The 17,744-nt window shown below is 36.8% G+C and overlaps 1 protein-coding gene across 2 annotated transcripts in view; it reads left to right on the top strand.

The window, feature by feature from the left end:
* The first annotated feature begins 694 nt into the window (after positions 1-694).
* LOC110113969 overlaps positions 695-17,744 on the top strand; it is a 33,305-nt gene continuing 16,255 nt past the window's right edge. The window contains exons 1-7 of one of the 2 annotated variants that reach the window (XM_028692098.1): positions 695-963; positions 1,481-2,003; positions 9,824-9,965; positions 10,220-10,276; positions 10,434-10,977; positions 12,669-12,761; positions 12,875-12,944. In XM_028692098.1, the coding sequence (XP_028547931.1) occupies positions 826-963; positions 1,481-2,003; positions 9,824-9,965; positions 10,220-10,276; positions 10,434-10,977; positions 12,669-12,761; positions 12,875-12,944 (1,567 nt within the window). In that variant the 5' untranslated portion in view covers positions 695-825. Of the gene's footprint in view, positions 964-1,480; positions 2,004-9,823; positions 9,966-10,219; positions 10,328-10,433; positions 10,978-12,668; positions 12,762-12,874; positions 12,945-17,744 lie in introns of both variants that reach the window. The other variant, XM_020846695.2, reaches the window with a different exon arrangement.

Here is a 17,744-nt window from a genome sequence, read left to right as displayed (position 1 = left end):
GCTTCTTTCTTGAAAGTTCATCAAGAAGCTCATAATATACTTTCAAATATATTTTCCTCAAAATGTCTCATTATGAAGATTAAAGTTAAAATTTTCTTCTATTTCTTATGGAAAGTACAAAATTTTCTACATAGTGCAAAAGTAAATTAAATGTGGGCTTGATTGGAAGAAGTAAATGCAAAAAATCTTCTAAGATATTTAAAATTTCTTATATAGTTTATTAACTTTATTTTCAATGTATTTACGGACTACTATTTTATTTAATATATATATATATATATATGTTTTAAAAGAAATATTTTAAAAAATAAAAAATAAAAAATAAAAAATCTTATATTTTTCTTACAAGCAATTAAGTCGGACAAAGTTTTTTGAATATATAATTTTATTTTATATTATATATTAGATACATTTGATTTTTAATTAGTTATAATCAAATGCAAATGCCGCTCAGTATTGCAGATTCTTGGGGGCGAGGAATGAGCTCCTCTCTTAAGTAGCACTGACCTTCCAAACAGCAAACATTTATTACATCCAATGAAATGGAAAGGCCGTGCTATGAAAGTGTTCCATGCATCTTAGCAAGATAACGTGGACGAAACCAATTCGACCTTCTACAAACTTCTTTTTTCAGCACACACATCAAACGCCTCTTTTCTGTTACTCGCTCTGCTTCGCGCCTTATACTAAAACATTACATTTTCGCGCTCAAGCCAAATCGATCATTCGATCGAATGCCCTAGCGAAACCCTAGTAAAATCCTATCATTTTTTTTATTCCTTCTTTCTCTCCAGAAATTATTACGTAGGAGCATTCGTCACTTCGATGGAGCCGCCGGAGATGGTGCCGGCGGAGGAAACAGTGGAAGCTTTGATAGAAGGTCTCGTCTCCCCCTTCCTGCCTCGCCGTGGAATCTCTTGGGATAACCCTTCTACCGAACAGCAGGAAGCAGTCGCCAAGCAGGTATGCACTGTTAACAAATTCCTTCTACATGCAATGTTATTTTATTTTTAAAATTTATTTGGCATGAATTCCGCAACAAATGTGTTTAACATTTGTGAAATGATAAAATGTGCTCACATTCCTTCTACTTTTTTTTTTTTTTTCTCCTAATTTTGTTGTATTTTTGGCGCGGCTTAGCTGAACTTGATTGGTTGAAATGTTTTTTGTTTAAGTAAAATGCCTGTTTGGACAAATTAGGGCAATGGGTATGAGTTCTTCGCATGTATAGCAAATGTTAACCATAATTTAGGAATCATTTGGTGGATGGAATATGTTTCTGCGATGAAGGACTGACATTTGGTCGGCAGTTATGAATAAATTAATGTTATAGAAAACATTGATGATGAGTTTTTGGTTGATACCCTTGCTTATATATTTTTTTTAATATTAATTTTCAGCATAATATGCTTTCTTATTGGAAGTTTCATTATGCTAGTAAGTTAATGTTAACCTACTTGTTGACACTGTGAATTTGCAGATGTATGCAGTTAATTTGCTGTATAATTACTACCATCGGAAGCTGTTTCCGAAACTAGAGTTCCTGGATTTCAATTCATTCTGTAAAATAGCTTGCATTTCTAAACCTTCGCTTTTGAAGTATATGAACGCTATGTGCAAAAGTGATATGAGTTCAGGAGATCTGGATGAACCTCTTTCAATCACAGAGAGGATGATCATGGATGCTTGTAATGTCTCTTCAGCATTAGATGCATCGAAAGATTTTCCTGACATGAAGGGATGGCCTATCTCTAAAGTTGCAGTTTTTCTAGTAGATCCATCAAAGGAACACTGTTTACTAAGGTCCAGCAGCAGTACTGTAACCGTGAAGTTATTGATTGAAAAGAACCTTGAGATGCCCCTTGAAAATGTTGTTGGTGTACCGGAGATGGGTAATGCATTAGGAAGCAATACAAATGCAAGTGGGCTTTTAAAAGACAAGTTCAATGGTTTGGAAGATCGCCTCCAAGAGGTTGCATTTTCTACAGTTAAAGAAGAAATGGGTATGTTACAATTCCTTTTTTTTTTGCCCCTTGTGTTGAAGCAGCTCTCTTCTCCAACCGTTCACTCTCCTTTTGTCTATGGATTCAAGCTAACTTGTAAGCTAAAATGGGATTAGACTAACCCAGGAAGGGGGGAACATGCATGAACAGACATCTATGTGCTTGTGCATGCATTTGCTTATATAAAAAATATAGGGCAAGAAGCAGGGTGTGAATAGACATGCCCTTTTTTTGGGAGGCACACCACACTTGCCTTACTATCTCAATTTCACTCTGACATAACCTCTCCTCCTTCACCTTTTGACTTTATAGATCCTGTCTCTTCTATGGATGACACAACTGCTATAACAAACATCCTTGATGATGCAACATACCATTTGAACCTAGGCATCTGCTTATAGAGGAGGCAACAAATCATATCTTACGTAATGTTTGATAATATCTTCATTATCCGAAAGGTAATCTTTCATCCCTATTTCAAGGAAATTTTCAATATTATTCCACCATCAAAAAACTTTCTTGAGCCTTGCTTCTACCGTGAGGTTAGTTCAAAACCCTGTTGGTAGTACGTCATATATAAAGAACTTAATGTCCTATGTTAAACACATACTTGAGGTTTAGTTGATTTATTTGTAGGAGAATCAATTGTTGGCTAAAAATGGATATAAAAAATCAAAATTAAACTAACTTAGATGGGTCATTTGACCATCATAAAGCATTGCTTATTGCAAAAGCTTCACACAAGATTATGGTGTTAACTTTTATGAAATATTTGCTCATATTGTTTGTCTCACATTTGCTCTCTTGTTGTTGTTGTTGTCTTTCACCATTAACCTCTTTTCAAATAGTTGTAAAAAATGCTTTCCTCAAATGTCATCTTAAGAATGAAGTTTATATGTTAGTTTGTGTTGTTCCTGGGACAATGTTTAGACCCAAAGAACACTCTTTGGCGTCAAACTAGCTCCCCGAGCATGATTTAAAATTTCAGCAACACTATTAATATTATGGCTATTCTTGTAGTCCTAATGCCTTTGTTCATTACTCCATACTAACAATATTTATCTTTTAAGTGGATGGTATGATCATTACATAAGTGTCAATAAATGACCCGACATGAATCCAAATTAACAAATTTGGGTTCTTGTTGACTTGATTAGTATTTGTGTCGGATTTGGGTCTAAATATTAGACCTGATCATTATTTTGGTTGGGTTTAAACTGATCCAAATAACCAAAAATCAACTAAAAAATAACACAATTATTATGTGGGTTCGTGTTTGGAAAATATACTTGTATACTTTAAGTTAAACAGGTAACATTCTGGATAGTTGGGTCGTGTTGATCGAATAAATTGCATGATCTATATAGTAAACTAGTTTGATAGGCCAGATTTGGGTTAGGTTGTTTTGGGTCAAGTTGGGTTCGAGTCAAATATTTTTGACCCATATAATAAACATATAGGGTTGAGTGAAGCAAATTTGCTTCAATTCAACTTTGAGTCAAACTCATGCCCAACCCATCAACCCGAATTGACCCTAGTGATTATTATTGATAATGACAATAATGGTATTGCAATTCTTAAAAAGTATCTCCAACATTGCTTTGAGTGAATGATCTAGGCCATTTACCCAACTTTGTGGGCCTCAAAATCTCTTTAGTTTTGTTATCAATTCTCCTAATCAAAGTAAGTCTCATATATTCTCAGTCATGTTGACAAGATTGACTTTAAAATTGACCCCCGCTTCCTTCGAACCAACTTTATTGAGTTGATGCCTCAATTATATCCTACTCAATATATATAATTGATTAGAGGATAAGTATATCTAATAATTACTCTACCAGATATTTCTTATATAATAGCCTTTGGTTAGTTTATTGGAATCCACACACTACCCATTTTGTTTTTTGTTCTTCGAATTCTTTTTTATGTACAAGGTACCTTGTATTGCGGTCTTCATTATTTTGCTTAACCTTTATCTATACTTGTTTCCTATTATGATGTTGATGGTTGTCGATTGTGATGCTCTTGATTGGAGATCAGTCATTGGGTTTTATTTCTTTTTGAGTATCTCTTAGATTTTCTGTTGGAGTTAGCAATTGATAAGGGTTGCTCATTCTAATACCAAAGTTGAATATCATAACGTTGCATACATGGCGGGCAATTTACTTTGGTTTTGATGGTTCCTCATATATATATGAGTATAGTTCATGATGAACCCTACCCTCCATTGTTTATTGTGACAATCACAATGTGATTGCCATTACTCAAATTGATGTCTATCATGAGTGCACCAAACACATTGAGAGATTGATTATCACTTTTTTTATTGAGTCTGCTTGTTTTATTATTTCTCAGTGGTTGATTCCTTCAAGAAAGCAATTAGTTGATAACTTTATTAAATTTCATCTTCTAGGATGATTTCAGGTACATTGTATGCCAAATTCAAGCTGTCATCTTTTATGCCTCTTCGAGTTTTTAGGGTAGTATCATGACATGTATAAAACCAAATGTACACAATGATCTTCATTATCTTTGAGATATTTTCCCTCATATTATCCTTTTGTTTTCTATTTCTACTTATGTATAGATCCTCATATGCTTCGACACAGGACACAAAATATGAACCAAATTTTTTCCTATTCTTTCTCTTCTCTCAATGTTGATGTTTTTTTTTTCCATCGATAAAGCTTGGGTGAGGAAAGATAGATTTAGTATACATTTTTAGCAACGCTTTATTATTGTACTTTTTTATTTTGTTTGAGCTTGAGGTTATGTATGGGCATTGGTATCACCTGTTTACTACTAAAATTAAATTCCAATTATTTTATCAACTAAAATATCATAATTTATCTTCTTTTTTTTTTCGCTTGAGTGCATTTGTTTTATGGCTTTCGTATTTCTGGCCTTGTCTTGACCATTGTTAACTAATGGATCAATATTATAGTATGAATATGACATATCATTCTTTTATTTTTATGGTTGAGTAAAAGCCCAAATAGCCCTACGACTATTACTAGATATCCAATTTAGTCGCATATTTTCATAATGCTCCAATTTAGCTTCCCCGATTATTAGAGTATGTCTTAATTTGATTCAAAGGCCAAAAGTAATAGTTAAAGTCAACATAACAGTTAAAGGGCATTTTTGATATTATAGTGTATGTGAGATTATATTATTGTTTTTATATATATTTTATCATTTATCATATTAAAATAAATACAAAAATCATAATAGAAGTTAACCACATTTATTAATTATTCACTCTTATTATTGTTTACTCATATAAAAAAGATAGAGAAATCATGCATTCACATTGAACCGCCACATTGTTTCGCCAAAACGATACATCCTCTCAACAAAATCAACTAATTCAAACAATAAAAAAACAACAGGAAACAAATGAAAAAAAAGAAGATAACTTACTTTCGGTTCCGCCTCTCTCCCTTCGATATGCATTTGTCGAATCTCCTCTGCTTGCCTATTTCAATTCCCGTGAGTAGCCTCCCTACAGCTTGCCTTGCGCACATTGATCAGACCTCTCACTCTATTGAATGCTCCACCTCACACTCCCTATTCGACCTCCCGTGTCCACCATATCCACCCGTCATTCATCTGCATCCCTTATGCATGCGGACTCCCTATCCGACCACCCCATCGATTTTGCCGAACCCCAGGTCCGATCTACCGTCCGACTTCACGCTTGAGCATGCTAGCAATTTTGTTTGCATTCGATCCAAAGCACACACCTTATGTGTGTTCCACTAATATGATTAGCAAGGAAAGCAGTCTGTTGTCCTTTTTCCACTACACAAATTACTCATATCTCTTCAAATAGTCTATTTGACCTTAATGTACATGAATTTATTCCGTGCATTTGTCTCTGTGTGCTCGAGCCACTCGTTTACTCTAATATACAATTACTCATACTTGAGTAGTTTTATTTGATTGAGACAGCAACAGGTACCCACTCAAGACCCCAAGCTATTGATCTTTGATCTAGGCGGAGAATTTTAAATTTGAATACCTATGCCATTGATCTTTTATCTGGGCGGATGGTTTTAAAATTCAAAGACCCCACATTGTCAATCTATGATCCTGTAGGATAGAAATTATGGCAAATGCCATCCCGACCTCCCTATGAGGGGAGCGGACGTTGGGATGCTATCGAAATTGTCCTAGAAGACTACTAAATTGGAGAGCAAATTCAATTTGAGTTTTAATTGATTATTTTGATTAATTAATTGATTAAGTTTAATTAAGATTAATTAATTGAAATTAATTAATTAAAATGAAATTTATTAATTAAAAATGAGATTAATTGAAATTAATTAATGAAAAGTTAATTAATTGAACTTAATTTCAATTAATTAGTTTGATGGAATTAATTAATATCAATTGATTAATTTAATATAATTAATCAATTGGAATTAATTAATTAATAAAAAATTGATTAATTGGAGTTAATTAATGGAAATTAATTAATCAAAATTAGTTAATCAATTAAAATTAGTTAATTAAAAATCAATTGATTAATTGAAATTAAATAATTGAAGTTGATTAACTGATTGAAATTAATTAATTAAATTTTATTTATTAATCAAAATTCGAAAGCAGTTAAAAACTCGAGAGCAATTAAAATCCGGGAGCATGTTAATTAATTAAATGAGTGCAATCAAATTTATTATTAAATTAATTAATGAAATTAACTTGATTTTTTTTTTAATTTGGTTAATTAGTTACACTATACAACCAACAACTATATAAACTCTCCAATGCTCTTGGACAAATTCTGAAGCAGGACGAACTAATGCGAACAAACAAAAGCAATGATATCAATACTGTTAAGTAAACTATGATACTGAAAGTAAAGCAGAGTACTGTCAAGTAAACTATGATATTGAAAGTAAACTACGGTGTTGAAAGTAAATTATGTGTTGAAAGTAAAACATGGTACTAGTACAAGAAAGAAAAAATAGGTGCTATGAACTAAACTACCGTACTGTCAAGAAGAGTATGACATTGAAACCAAACACTGGTGTAAAGATAGAGCCGAACTAAAGTAACTGTTGTCTAACCTATCTAAACAAACAAAACAACCATACTATTTCCAAAGGGAAGCGGTAGATCCTTACAAATCTACATACAACTTCTAATGGAATCATAAGTCTTATCAATCAAATTTAAAACAAAACTGGTAACTTAGCCTATAGGGCTAGGTTGTAAGACCCGCCTGTGGGCTACTTTCAAAGGAAAGCAGTAAGACCCATTTTAAAACAAAACCCTACATAAAACTTCTAAGTAAAGGTGTAAGACCCACATGTTAGAGAAATTGCTAAATAGAGTGCAACAACCCTAAAACCCAAACAATCAAAACAAACGAACAACGTAGCCTACATGGCAATGTTGTAAGTATGGGTGTCAAAACGTGTCCGCAGGTTGGGTTGCGGTCAAACCCGGATTGACCCAGCTCTAAACGGGTTGACCATAGCCTGACTCATTTTTATAGACGAGCCATGAAATTCAATCCAGACTTGACCCACATGGGTTATTGGGTTAACCCGACCGTACACGTGAACCCGAGGACGAGCTATGCTGACTGCGAATGTTGGAGCTGTGAGGGCGGAGTTTAGGGTGTGTGGGCATACCACAAATGCCGAGACGTGCTCTCCAGACGCGGTAGTGAGCAGACTGGCAGACGCAGGTGTGCTTGCGGGCAGCTGGCACCTCAGCCTCGCAGATGGAGGAAGCCGCGGAACCCGGATGAGCTGTGCGAGCAGATGGCAAAGGGCCGGGCAGAAACTGAGTCACATACGCTGTGCAAATATTGACACCCCTAATTATAAGACCCACTTTTAAGCTACTTTTGAAATCCATAAGCGGTAAGACCTATTCAAAATAGTTAGGCGTCTTCCAAATTAAGTTGTAAGACCTGCTATTCGAGCAACTTTCAAAGGAACCCGTAAGTTTCAACCCAAATTCAAACATTCAGGCTACTTTCAATGAAAATCTTAAGCCTCGAACTAATTTGAACCTCCAAGTAACTTTTAAACGAAATCATATATCCCAAACTAAATTAATCACTGTATATTCTAACAGATGTAAACCTCAAATTTTTATAAAATTACAAACCCACCAATAACCACCTCAATCTGCTCGGGATTCCTGGGAGGAGGCAACTCATGGCTTTTAATCATATTCCCTAGACTAGGGGTGTAAGTGAGTCGAGCCGGCTTGAGCTCGACTCGTTTATGGGCTCGTGAGCCGAGCTTATCGAGCTCACGAGTCGAGCTCGAGCTCGTTTCGTAAAGGAGCTCGAGTTCGAGCTTGATGAGGCTCGGCTCATGAGCCCGTGAGCCGATTCAAATAAATTTTAAATTTTTTAAAATTAAGTAATTATTATTTTTTATTACATTTAAATCTTTAAAAAATGACTGTATTTAGTTTTTTTTTAAAAGGCTGCATATAACAGTTCCCCAAAACAAATACATTAAATATTTTAATATATTCCCAAGATGTTGGCTGGCTCAAGAAATCTTTCTTTTATCTATAGGATAAAGCAAGAGATATTTCTTTTATATATAGGAAAAAGCAAGCAACGGATAGCTAAGAGCTGTGTGGATGAGCGCCCCAAGGTGTTGGCTGGCTCGCTTGTCGAGAAACCATGCGGGAAATGATGAAATCGGGTGGGTGGGAAATCAAAATTGAGCGGCTCAACGAGCTCGTTTATGTAAACCGAGTCGAGTTCTAGCTCGACTCGAGTTCGAGCTCGATTTTGAGCTCGGTGTTTGACTCGCGAGTCGAGTTCGAACACCTCCTGACTCGAGCTCGACTCGACTCATTTGCACCCCTACCCTGGGCACTACGGTCAATTGGTAGACTTAAACCTACGGTATATCCATGACGACAGAATTATGGGATCTTTATCGGTTTACCTTCATTTTCCCTCACAACTTAGACTAAAACACTTAAAATTACTCATCCTTAATCGAGAGTTATTTCTTACGCTTTAAGAGAGTAATTAACTATGAATGCTTGCGCTCATAGGAAGTAAGGACCCAGATCTAACTAAACCCTGATATTATCCTTAGGGGAAATCCGACTAACTACAATTTGACTTAAGGAGAATGGAATCTTATATCTTTAAAGTGGGATTCATGCCAACGTGTCATTTTTTCATAAGCCAACAATTATTTAGTTGGTTAGCTTTCATTATGATTTTTGTATGTATTTTAATATGATAATAAACAAAAAATATATATAATCTTACATAGAACATAATACTCAAAATGCCCTCACATTAAGTTGTTACTCTGTTAGTTAATTTTAACTATTATTCTTTGCATTGAGATCAAATTGACATATTTTATAATAGTCAGAGAACTAAATTGAGTCATCATAAAAGTCTGAGGCTAAATTAAACATTTACTAATAGTCGGGAGATTATTTTGAGTTTTTACTCTTTTATGGTTGCTTGAATCTTATTCTGTCTTATCTTGTCAAATTTGTGGTACTTGTTATCGTACTGAATTTTGACTTATTGAAGACTTTTTCTCAATTGTGCCATCAATTGATGTAATTTCTATTGGATGGTAAAGGGTACTATCAAAGTTTATTCTTTTTTTTTTTTGGAACATGTGAAGTTTTCTGCAAGGATGCAAACCGTCGCCTCAGTTTGAATTTGCATTGTGCTAGCTAAGTTTTCTTGTTTGTAGTCAAGCACATTTTTTTATTTGTTGATGCATTTTAAGCGGAGAACTAAGAGTCTTCTGCGATTTTGTTTTTCTGTCACTAATGAGCCTTTTCATATGTTTTGCAAGCAGGCATCGATAACTCAAACTTAAGCATTTTGGGATCTTATCTATCATACTCATTGAGTCGCATGAAGTCATGCGCTCGGTTATATATAATGAGCTATGCAGAACCCATTGTTAACCAAATTCCTATCAAGGGTTTGATGCAAAGGTTTGTTTTCATCAAGTATGTTTTTTATAATTCTTACCCAAAAAGAGATTCTATACTTGATGAAACTATATCAACATAACAAAAATTACTCAAGTGGTTGATTTCATCAAAACTAAAGTTAGACTGTATGTGCTATTATCATTATTGGCTTAAATATATCTCTGCATGGAGGGTTTGCCCTCAAATTCTGATTGTCCTTTTAGTCGCTCAACACAAATCTCATGTGCAACTCATTTGCATTTGCTTCTCTACAGCTTGCAAGGACCACTTGTCAAGATCAACAGTGCACCTGAAGTCACAGAAGTCGTAGGGTACTACAATTTGTTTCCATATATTGGCATTTTATCTGATTGGATGTCCGGGTTTGTACTCCTGCTTTGATTAGATTCTATTGTAAAGTATGAAATCGTCAAGAGCATACAATTTTTGTTCCAACACTCTACGATTTGATGAATTATGTCTGCACAGGAAAACTTCTCATAGTGCTTTGCAGCATATCCCAAGGCAGAAAACTGATTTGGTTAATAAGGGATCTGAAGGAGTTCTCGTAATTGATATTCATGAAGTCAGTGATGATTCTGGTTGGAGCCAAGGAAATATGAACAACTGTAGCAAGGCCAGCACAAACACTGAAATTATTGGCAGTTTCAAAAACTACCCTTCACTAGGAGAATCATCTGTGAGGTCTCAAAATGCAGCTTTTACTTTTGTCACCGAAAAACCTGTTTTGTCAACTGTTAAGGAAGAGGCTACTGTGGATGATTTTCCTGCTTTGACGAAGCAAAATTGGGACACCTTGATGAGTAAGAAGAGGAAACTAAACAATAGTTTGGCTGGATCATCTGGAACTGCTCATCAATACAATGCTGATGATTCATTTAATGAAAACTTGAAGAAATTGGATGGAGATTGGGAAACAAATTTGGAAAATGCCATATCACATAACTCAGTTAAAGAAGCAAAAAACGACCTCAACCAAGCTGGAGGAACCATGAACAATATGATAGTCGCTGTAAGACTATTCTCTTCAAATAAATTTTAAACTCTTTTTTAAATTACTCCACAATTTCAGTTCCTTCCTCCACAATTTATATGCAAAAAGTTTTCCTGGGAGATATTATTGAACAATTGAACTTTTTCTTGGGATACTTGAGTTTTTTTGTCTTTCTTTTGGATGCCAGAAGTATAGCTGTTGATACCTGTAAGTAATTCTAAATTTTTTAAGATCCTTTTTCCAACCATATAAATTCAATATTTTTTTGTAAAATTTTTCCTTGGTACATTAAGATAAACCATAGTTATTTAATAATGCTTGATGATTGATAGGTCTCTAAAATTCATCTATTCGGGCAAGAATCTCGAGGCATATTTGAATTAAAAATTTTCAATATTAAAATTTGGACCATATGAACTCCAATTTAACTAAACTTGTAGTCAAACCGAACGTCTTGATGAGATGGACTCAATGATGTCAAAATTGGTCCAATTCAAGCCCAAATGGGCCAAAATCAAGGGCCTGAAGTATATTGGGAAACTTCGAAACATTAATTGGATGACAAAATGTTCTCTAAATATGAAATGCTTATAGTCGAATCGAGCAGCTCGACAAAACGAATCCAGCGAGCCCAAGATCGCTTGATTTTCAACATCAGTAAGACACTTAAATGATGAACGAACCCTCTATAATCGAGGGAATCATGGACCATCCAATGGAGCACTCCGAATTTGCCCCGGATCTTCTCCATATTTACAAAGTCTGCCACTCCAAAAAATCTTTAAATAGGCCCTCACTCTTTGTATAGATTGAGCTGGGACCCTTAGCTAGAGAGGGAAGAGAGCTCTAAGGTTTGAATCCCCAAACTCTAGTTGAGCACCAAAATCGGCAAAGTAGCAAACCTTTGTTGCTCGACCGCGGCCACCAGACTTTCACCAACCAATCTTTGCCAAACGTCCACCTAGTCGCCGCCACCAGACCTCAACCTGGCTTCTGCTGCCGGACCTTCGACCGATCATCACCATCGGACCTCTGTCCGACCACCACCGTCAAGTCTTTGCCCGGTCCTATGTATCATGAAATTTATAGGGTATAACAAGATTTCTCAATGTCAATAAAGAATCTTTTTAAGATTTTGACATTATACAAGTTGATCAAAATATTACCATGGCCTAAAAAGTTCGGCTCCACACTTTCAAGAAGACTAACTAATGGATGATTCATATTGTTCGGGCTTGACCATTTCCTATTTGAAAGGGTATGACATGCAAACTTTAAGCTAAAAGTTTGCATTAGGTGGCTTAAATTTTTTTCAAATGTAATGATCTTGTTTCATACAAAACGAGTAAAATTGAAATCATTATTTAAAAAAAATGCTTTTGTATCTTACAAACAGCAAAGTGAGCTCAAACTTGCATTGAAGCCAAGAGAGAAGCATTTACTCTTGATTTCGCTGGTTTTTTATCTAGAAGTTTAATATGGTTTAGTGCCCTTTATTCTTCCATGGCTTAAAATTTTCATAAAAACATTTTTGTCTCTTTACAACTATTGTATTCCATAACGTATGTTTATTTAAAAGGAAAATCTGATTCGTTTTGGTAATACAGAAATACCTGTCAGAAATAAATGATTAACAAGTCTTTGAAAGAAGGCATGATGCTTGTAAGTTTACAATCTGCATCATTGATATTTTTTATGTTCCTGTGCAGCTTAACTCCGATAACCATGACGCACTTGCTCTGTCAAAGAAAGTTGATAGGATGTCTGTCTTACAAATGCTGAAGAAGAAGAGAGAAGAATTAGTATGCCATTTATTTTTCTTTTGATTCTTTAAGCATTCTCTTCTTCCTCTATTTATATTGTATACGTTCTTTATTATGTGCAAGTAATTATTTTTTATTCTTCTGTTTGATAGTGTCACCAGCAGCGCTTACTTGAGGATAATATTGCTCATTGTGAGATGAGCATCCAGACAGTGCTAAGTGGTATGTTTCTTTTAGACACCTCGCTTATTTTGGACTTTAAGATGAAGGAGCATAAAATAAAAAATAAAGTAAAACATTGTTCTAAAATTAGATGAGTGTATTTAAATAATATTAACAAAAATATTTTTGAGAGTAAGATACTAAATTTAAGATTTTGTCTGTGCATGAGGAAGCTAATATTATGTGGGAAAACATAGCCAGTGATATTAAAAATGTTGCAAAAGATGTGCTTGGAGTATCAATGGGAAAAGCTCTTAATAATAAAAATAGTTGGTGGTAAGATCAAAATGTGTAATAAAAGATAAAAAAATAAGAAGTTTTGTTATAAAAATTAGTTCAGATATAAAAATTCTAATAATTAGGAAAGATATAAAGAGGCCCGTAAGGAGTTTAAGAAATTGATATGCAATGCAAAGATTTTAGCTTTTAATGATTTATATAATAGATTAGATACTAAGTAGGATGTAAGTAATTGTTGACCTATTGTATAATAAAAAAAAATCAAAATCAAAATAAAAATCAAATCCTCACCTACTCTGCCGCAGCCGTCCCGCGCACGTTGCACGTCGCGCACGACCGCGACGCTCTTCGCACGTCGCACGATCTTTGCCTCGAGCGAATCACACTTAGCGTCGTTAAAAAGGGAGAGGGAGGCTAAGTTTTCGGCTGCTGGTTCCCTCTCTCCCTCACACTTGCTCGACGACATTTCCTTCCTCTCCGGTCAGAAATTCCGACATTTTGATCGAACGGAACAACGTGAGATCGCTCTCCGTGAAGTTAACTTCCTCCCATTCACGTCACTCCTTCGGCTTCGTCCATGACTTGTCGACGCCGCTCCTTCGAACGACCTTCCCTTCTGTAGATAAGAAGTTCGGACATTTTGATCGGACGAAACAACGGGATCTCGCCGGTGTGAAGGTAACTTCCTCCTTCACCCTTGCTTCCCCGGCTCCTTGCTGTCCGACCTCGCTCACACCGACGTTCCCTCCTTGTCGGATCTTAATTATTATTTATAATTAATTTTAATTAATCAAAATTAATTATGTTAATTATAATTAATCACTAATAATGATAAATAGTTATAATTAATTATTTATCCTTATTTAATTAATTAATAATTGTTGATTATAATTAATCCTAATTAATTAAAGATAATAATAATTATAATAATCATAATAATAAAAATAAAAAAATGCCTCTCTTATCTCGTCATTCGTGTCGGGCCGGTAGACCGCATATACACGCTTTTCTTAGCGTGGTGGGAAGGAAACCCGGCGCGACACCTACAACGAGATAAGCGAGCGACCCCTCGGCCCCCAAAATTCTGCCCTCGACATGTGCGACGAGCCGGCTAACCACCTATACACGCTTTTCTTAGCATGGTGGGAGGGAATTTGGTGTTATGCGTACGACGAAGTCGGGATACCCATAAGTACTCACTTGCAGGGAAACAACTGCTTTTTCTCTTGCAACAGGTACCGGTATAAGACCCATACACGCTTTTCTTAGCGTGGTTGGGACAAAGACTTTACACGGCCGCGGTGTCCTCGAAAGAGGGCACCTACCATACACACTTTTCTTAGCGTGGTGGGAAAGATCCAGTTTTATGTAATTTTCCCCCAAACGGGGGAGACGCCGGGAGGCTACCGAAATTTCGGGTGAATGTACGATCACACCCGGACCTGTTTGAACTCAAAAGAACAAGCATTGGGACTCAAATGAACATGAACTGTGGATTTGTGGACTTAAACTTTTTGAACCAATGAAGACTTGATTTGGACAATAAACTGAGCATAAAATCGGAGTCTAAACCAAACATAAATGAACCCAAATCCAAATCAAATTGAGCATAATTGAACTTACAAGGACTCTAGAAGACTCTGAACAAAATGTGAACATGCAATTGAACTTAAAGGACTGCAGGGGACTTAAATAAGAATCCGAACAAAGCACTTAAATTCGCACTTGAACTCGTGCTATACAACATTAAGTGGGAGTTATAGACTCGATGAACTCGAGTCTAAATGAAACTGAACTTGGATTCAAACACATACAAGGACAAGGCTTGAATCATACACGAGGAAACTCAAACTACAAGACCTCGATACATGAATTCCTACGGTAATCCCTACAAATGCCTGTTGATTGAGATGGCAATATTGGAGACCAGCAATCAAAGACCCGTCCTCTACAAATAAGTACAACGAAAACCCACCTGAGATTGGTGAAAGGTGGATACGATGTAGGCAACAATGACTCTTCTACGAATACTCCTAGGAGCTCGTAGAGGATACAACGGTCCCCTGTAAATGAATACTTGTGGATAACAACAGTGGGTATATCGTAGATACAACGAACCACTGTGGGCCCAAGTATTGATATCACCTACGACATTGGTGATCAATATATTTGAATATTTCGGGTACAAGGGCGACTCAATGTATAAAAAGTACACTCCCTGGCAGAAATGGAAGAGAGGTTTGAGCAAATTAGAACCAAACTTCCTGGTGTTCCAAAGTCTCTTCTTAGTTCTATACTTAAGAAGAAATCCATTACACTGATGATCTTAAAAGGAATTCTCTACAAAGCAACAAGCTTCAAAATCCAGAAAGTTCATCCCCGGTGTTTGAGAAAGGGGAGTCAATGTCAAGATGAGGAAATGCCTCATGACATTCAAATAACGACGCCACCGGATCTGCAACACTTATGCAAGCAGACAGAAGGCATCTACAATCTACAATGCAACGCCATCGGATCTGCAACTGCAACATTCATACAAGCGGACAGAAGGCGTCTACAAATACTTTCAAAATACCCCTGCATGTGCACCGTAGTTTGTATACACTTAGGTACACTAAAAGGGGTAAAAGCAATTATAAAACCCGCAAGGGCCCCGGCGAGCGTGTTATTGGTACACACGTGATGTCTAGGGATGCTGCGCAGGTTATTAAATTTAAACCCGATCCTCCTAGGCAGGTAAAAAGGAGTAGACAGGGTTTAATTACAAAATGTGACGCCGGAGTGTCTACTTGCGGCATTTAGAAATGCCTGTGTAGCTCTATTTGTGTGCCGACAATATAGCCTGGCCATTAGTTCTGTTTTCTGTTTTCTCTTGTGTATAAATAGTTTCTCCTTAGAAGAGTGGAGGGAGTTTTTTTGGATTTTTGATTCGTGAAGGAAAATTCTCCTTCCGTAATAAGAGCTCTGTTCTTTTTTCTATTTTTCTGTTTTCTCTCTGTATCCTGACGAGACTGTGCAGGTGGTGAAGAACAGGAGATCTAGCATTGACGTGAGCGTGAACCTTCAAAGCAAAGAGGTGGTGTCTGGAACTGATGCCTCCTCCCGAAGTTCTTTTCTCCAGTGTGTGTTCTTGTTTAGTGCGACGCCGGCCTCATTTAGTATCAGAGCGTGGGCAAGATGCCTCCTCGCCGGAATCCTCAACGTCCAGTCCATGAAGTAGTGATCGAGGAGTTGCGGAGAAATATTCATCAGTTGCAACAACAACTAGCAAGAAGGGAATATAGGGATCCAGTGAATCATCAAGAAAGGGAAGAAAACGTCAATCCATTCCATCAAGAACTGTCCAGCGACGAAGAAGGCCATAGGCGAGGTCTAGCTCGTGGCAGATCCGCGACCAGGGACGACAGTGGAGTGCAAGTAGAACTTCCAGAATTTGATGGTAGGATGGACCCAGATGAGTTCTTGAATTGGTTGCACACGGTGGAACGTGTTCTTGAATATAAAGAAGTTGCTCCTGATCGAATTGTGAAATTGGTTGCCATCAAATTGACGAAGAATGCTTCGTTGTGGTGGGAAAATTTGAAGCGCATACGATTGCGGGAAGGCAGAAGTAAAATCATGAGCTGGGATAAGATGAAGGAGTTGCAAAACAAATATGTAACCGAACATTACCGGCATGAGCTATTCTTGAAATTACATCGGTTGCAACAGCAGCAACGAACGGTGGAGGAATATGTGGCTGAGTTCGAACAATTGTCCTTGAAGTGCGATTTAAATGAGCCACTTAAGGCCTTCAGCCATCAATTGCTCATGTTGTCCAGTTACAATCCTATTGGACTATGCAGGATGTTGTTAACCTTGCCTTGAAAGTGGAAAAACAACAGAAAATTCACAAGCCAAATTTTCTCAGATCACGTGATAGTGGTGCTGAAAGAAACAAACCCAGCCATCCGTCATATAAGTGGTGGAGCTTCTACGTCGTCTGAAAATCTTCCTGCTACTAGTCGACCTCCTATCAGTCAGCCTACGGGGGTGTCCGCGCGGAAATGTTTCAAATGCCACGGGTTTGGGCATATTGCTTCGAATTGCCCAACTCGACGAACGATCACCCTTATTGAAGAAGAAGAGAGGGAGTTCGCCGAGACTGCCCATGCTGAGGATCCCATTCTAGAAGCCAACAACTCTCCTAGTGAACCCATGGTTATCGGAGCAGATGAAGGAAACCTCCTGGTTCTCCGGAGAGTGCTTAGTGTGCAAAAAGGAGAACCTGCACAACGTCATAGTCTTTTTAGGACAAGGTGTACAGTTCAAGATCGCGTCTGTCAAGTAATCGTAGACAGCGGGAGTTGTGAGAACATTGCGTCGGCTACATTGGTAGAGAAGCTAAAAATACCAACAGAAGCCCACCCCAAGCCTTACAAGCTGTCATGGGTTCAGCGGAAAAACGAATTAGAAGTCTCCCGGAGATGTCTTGTTAATTTCTCCATCGGCAAGTATCAAGATCGTGTCTGGTGTGATGTGCTTCCTATGGATGCCTGTCACCTGTTATTAGGAAGACCT

This window comes from Dendrobium catenatum, unplaced genomic scaffold (assembly GCF_001605985.2).
Source record: "Dendrobium catenatum unplaced genomic scaffold, ASM160598v2 original_scaffold_117933, whole genome shotgun sequence".
Lineage (NCBI taxonomy): Eukaryota > Viridiplantae > Streptophyta > Magnoliopsida > Asparagales > Orchidaceae > Dendrobium > Dendrobium catenatum.
The sequence above is the reverse complement of the archived record's forward strand: the minus strand, read 5'-3'. Positions and strand labels throughout refer to the sequence as shown.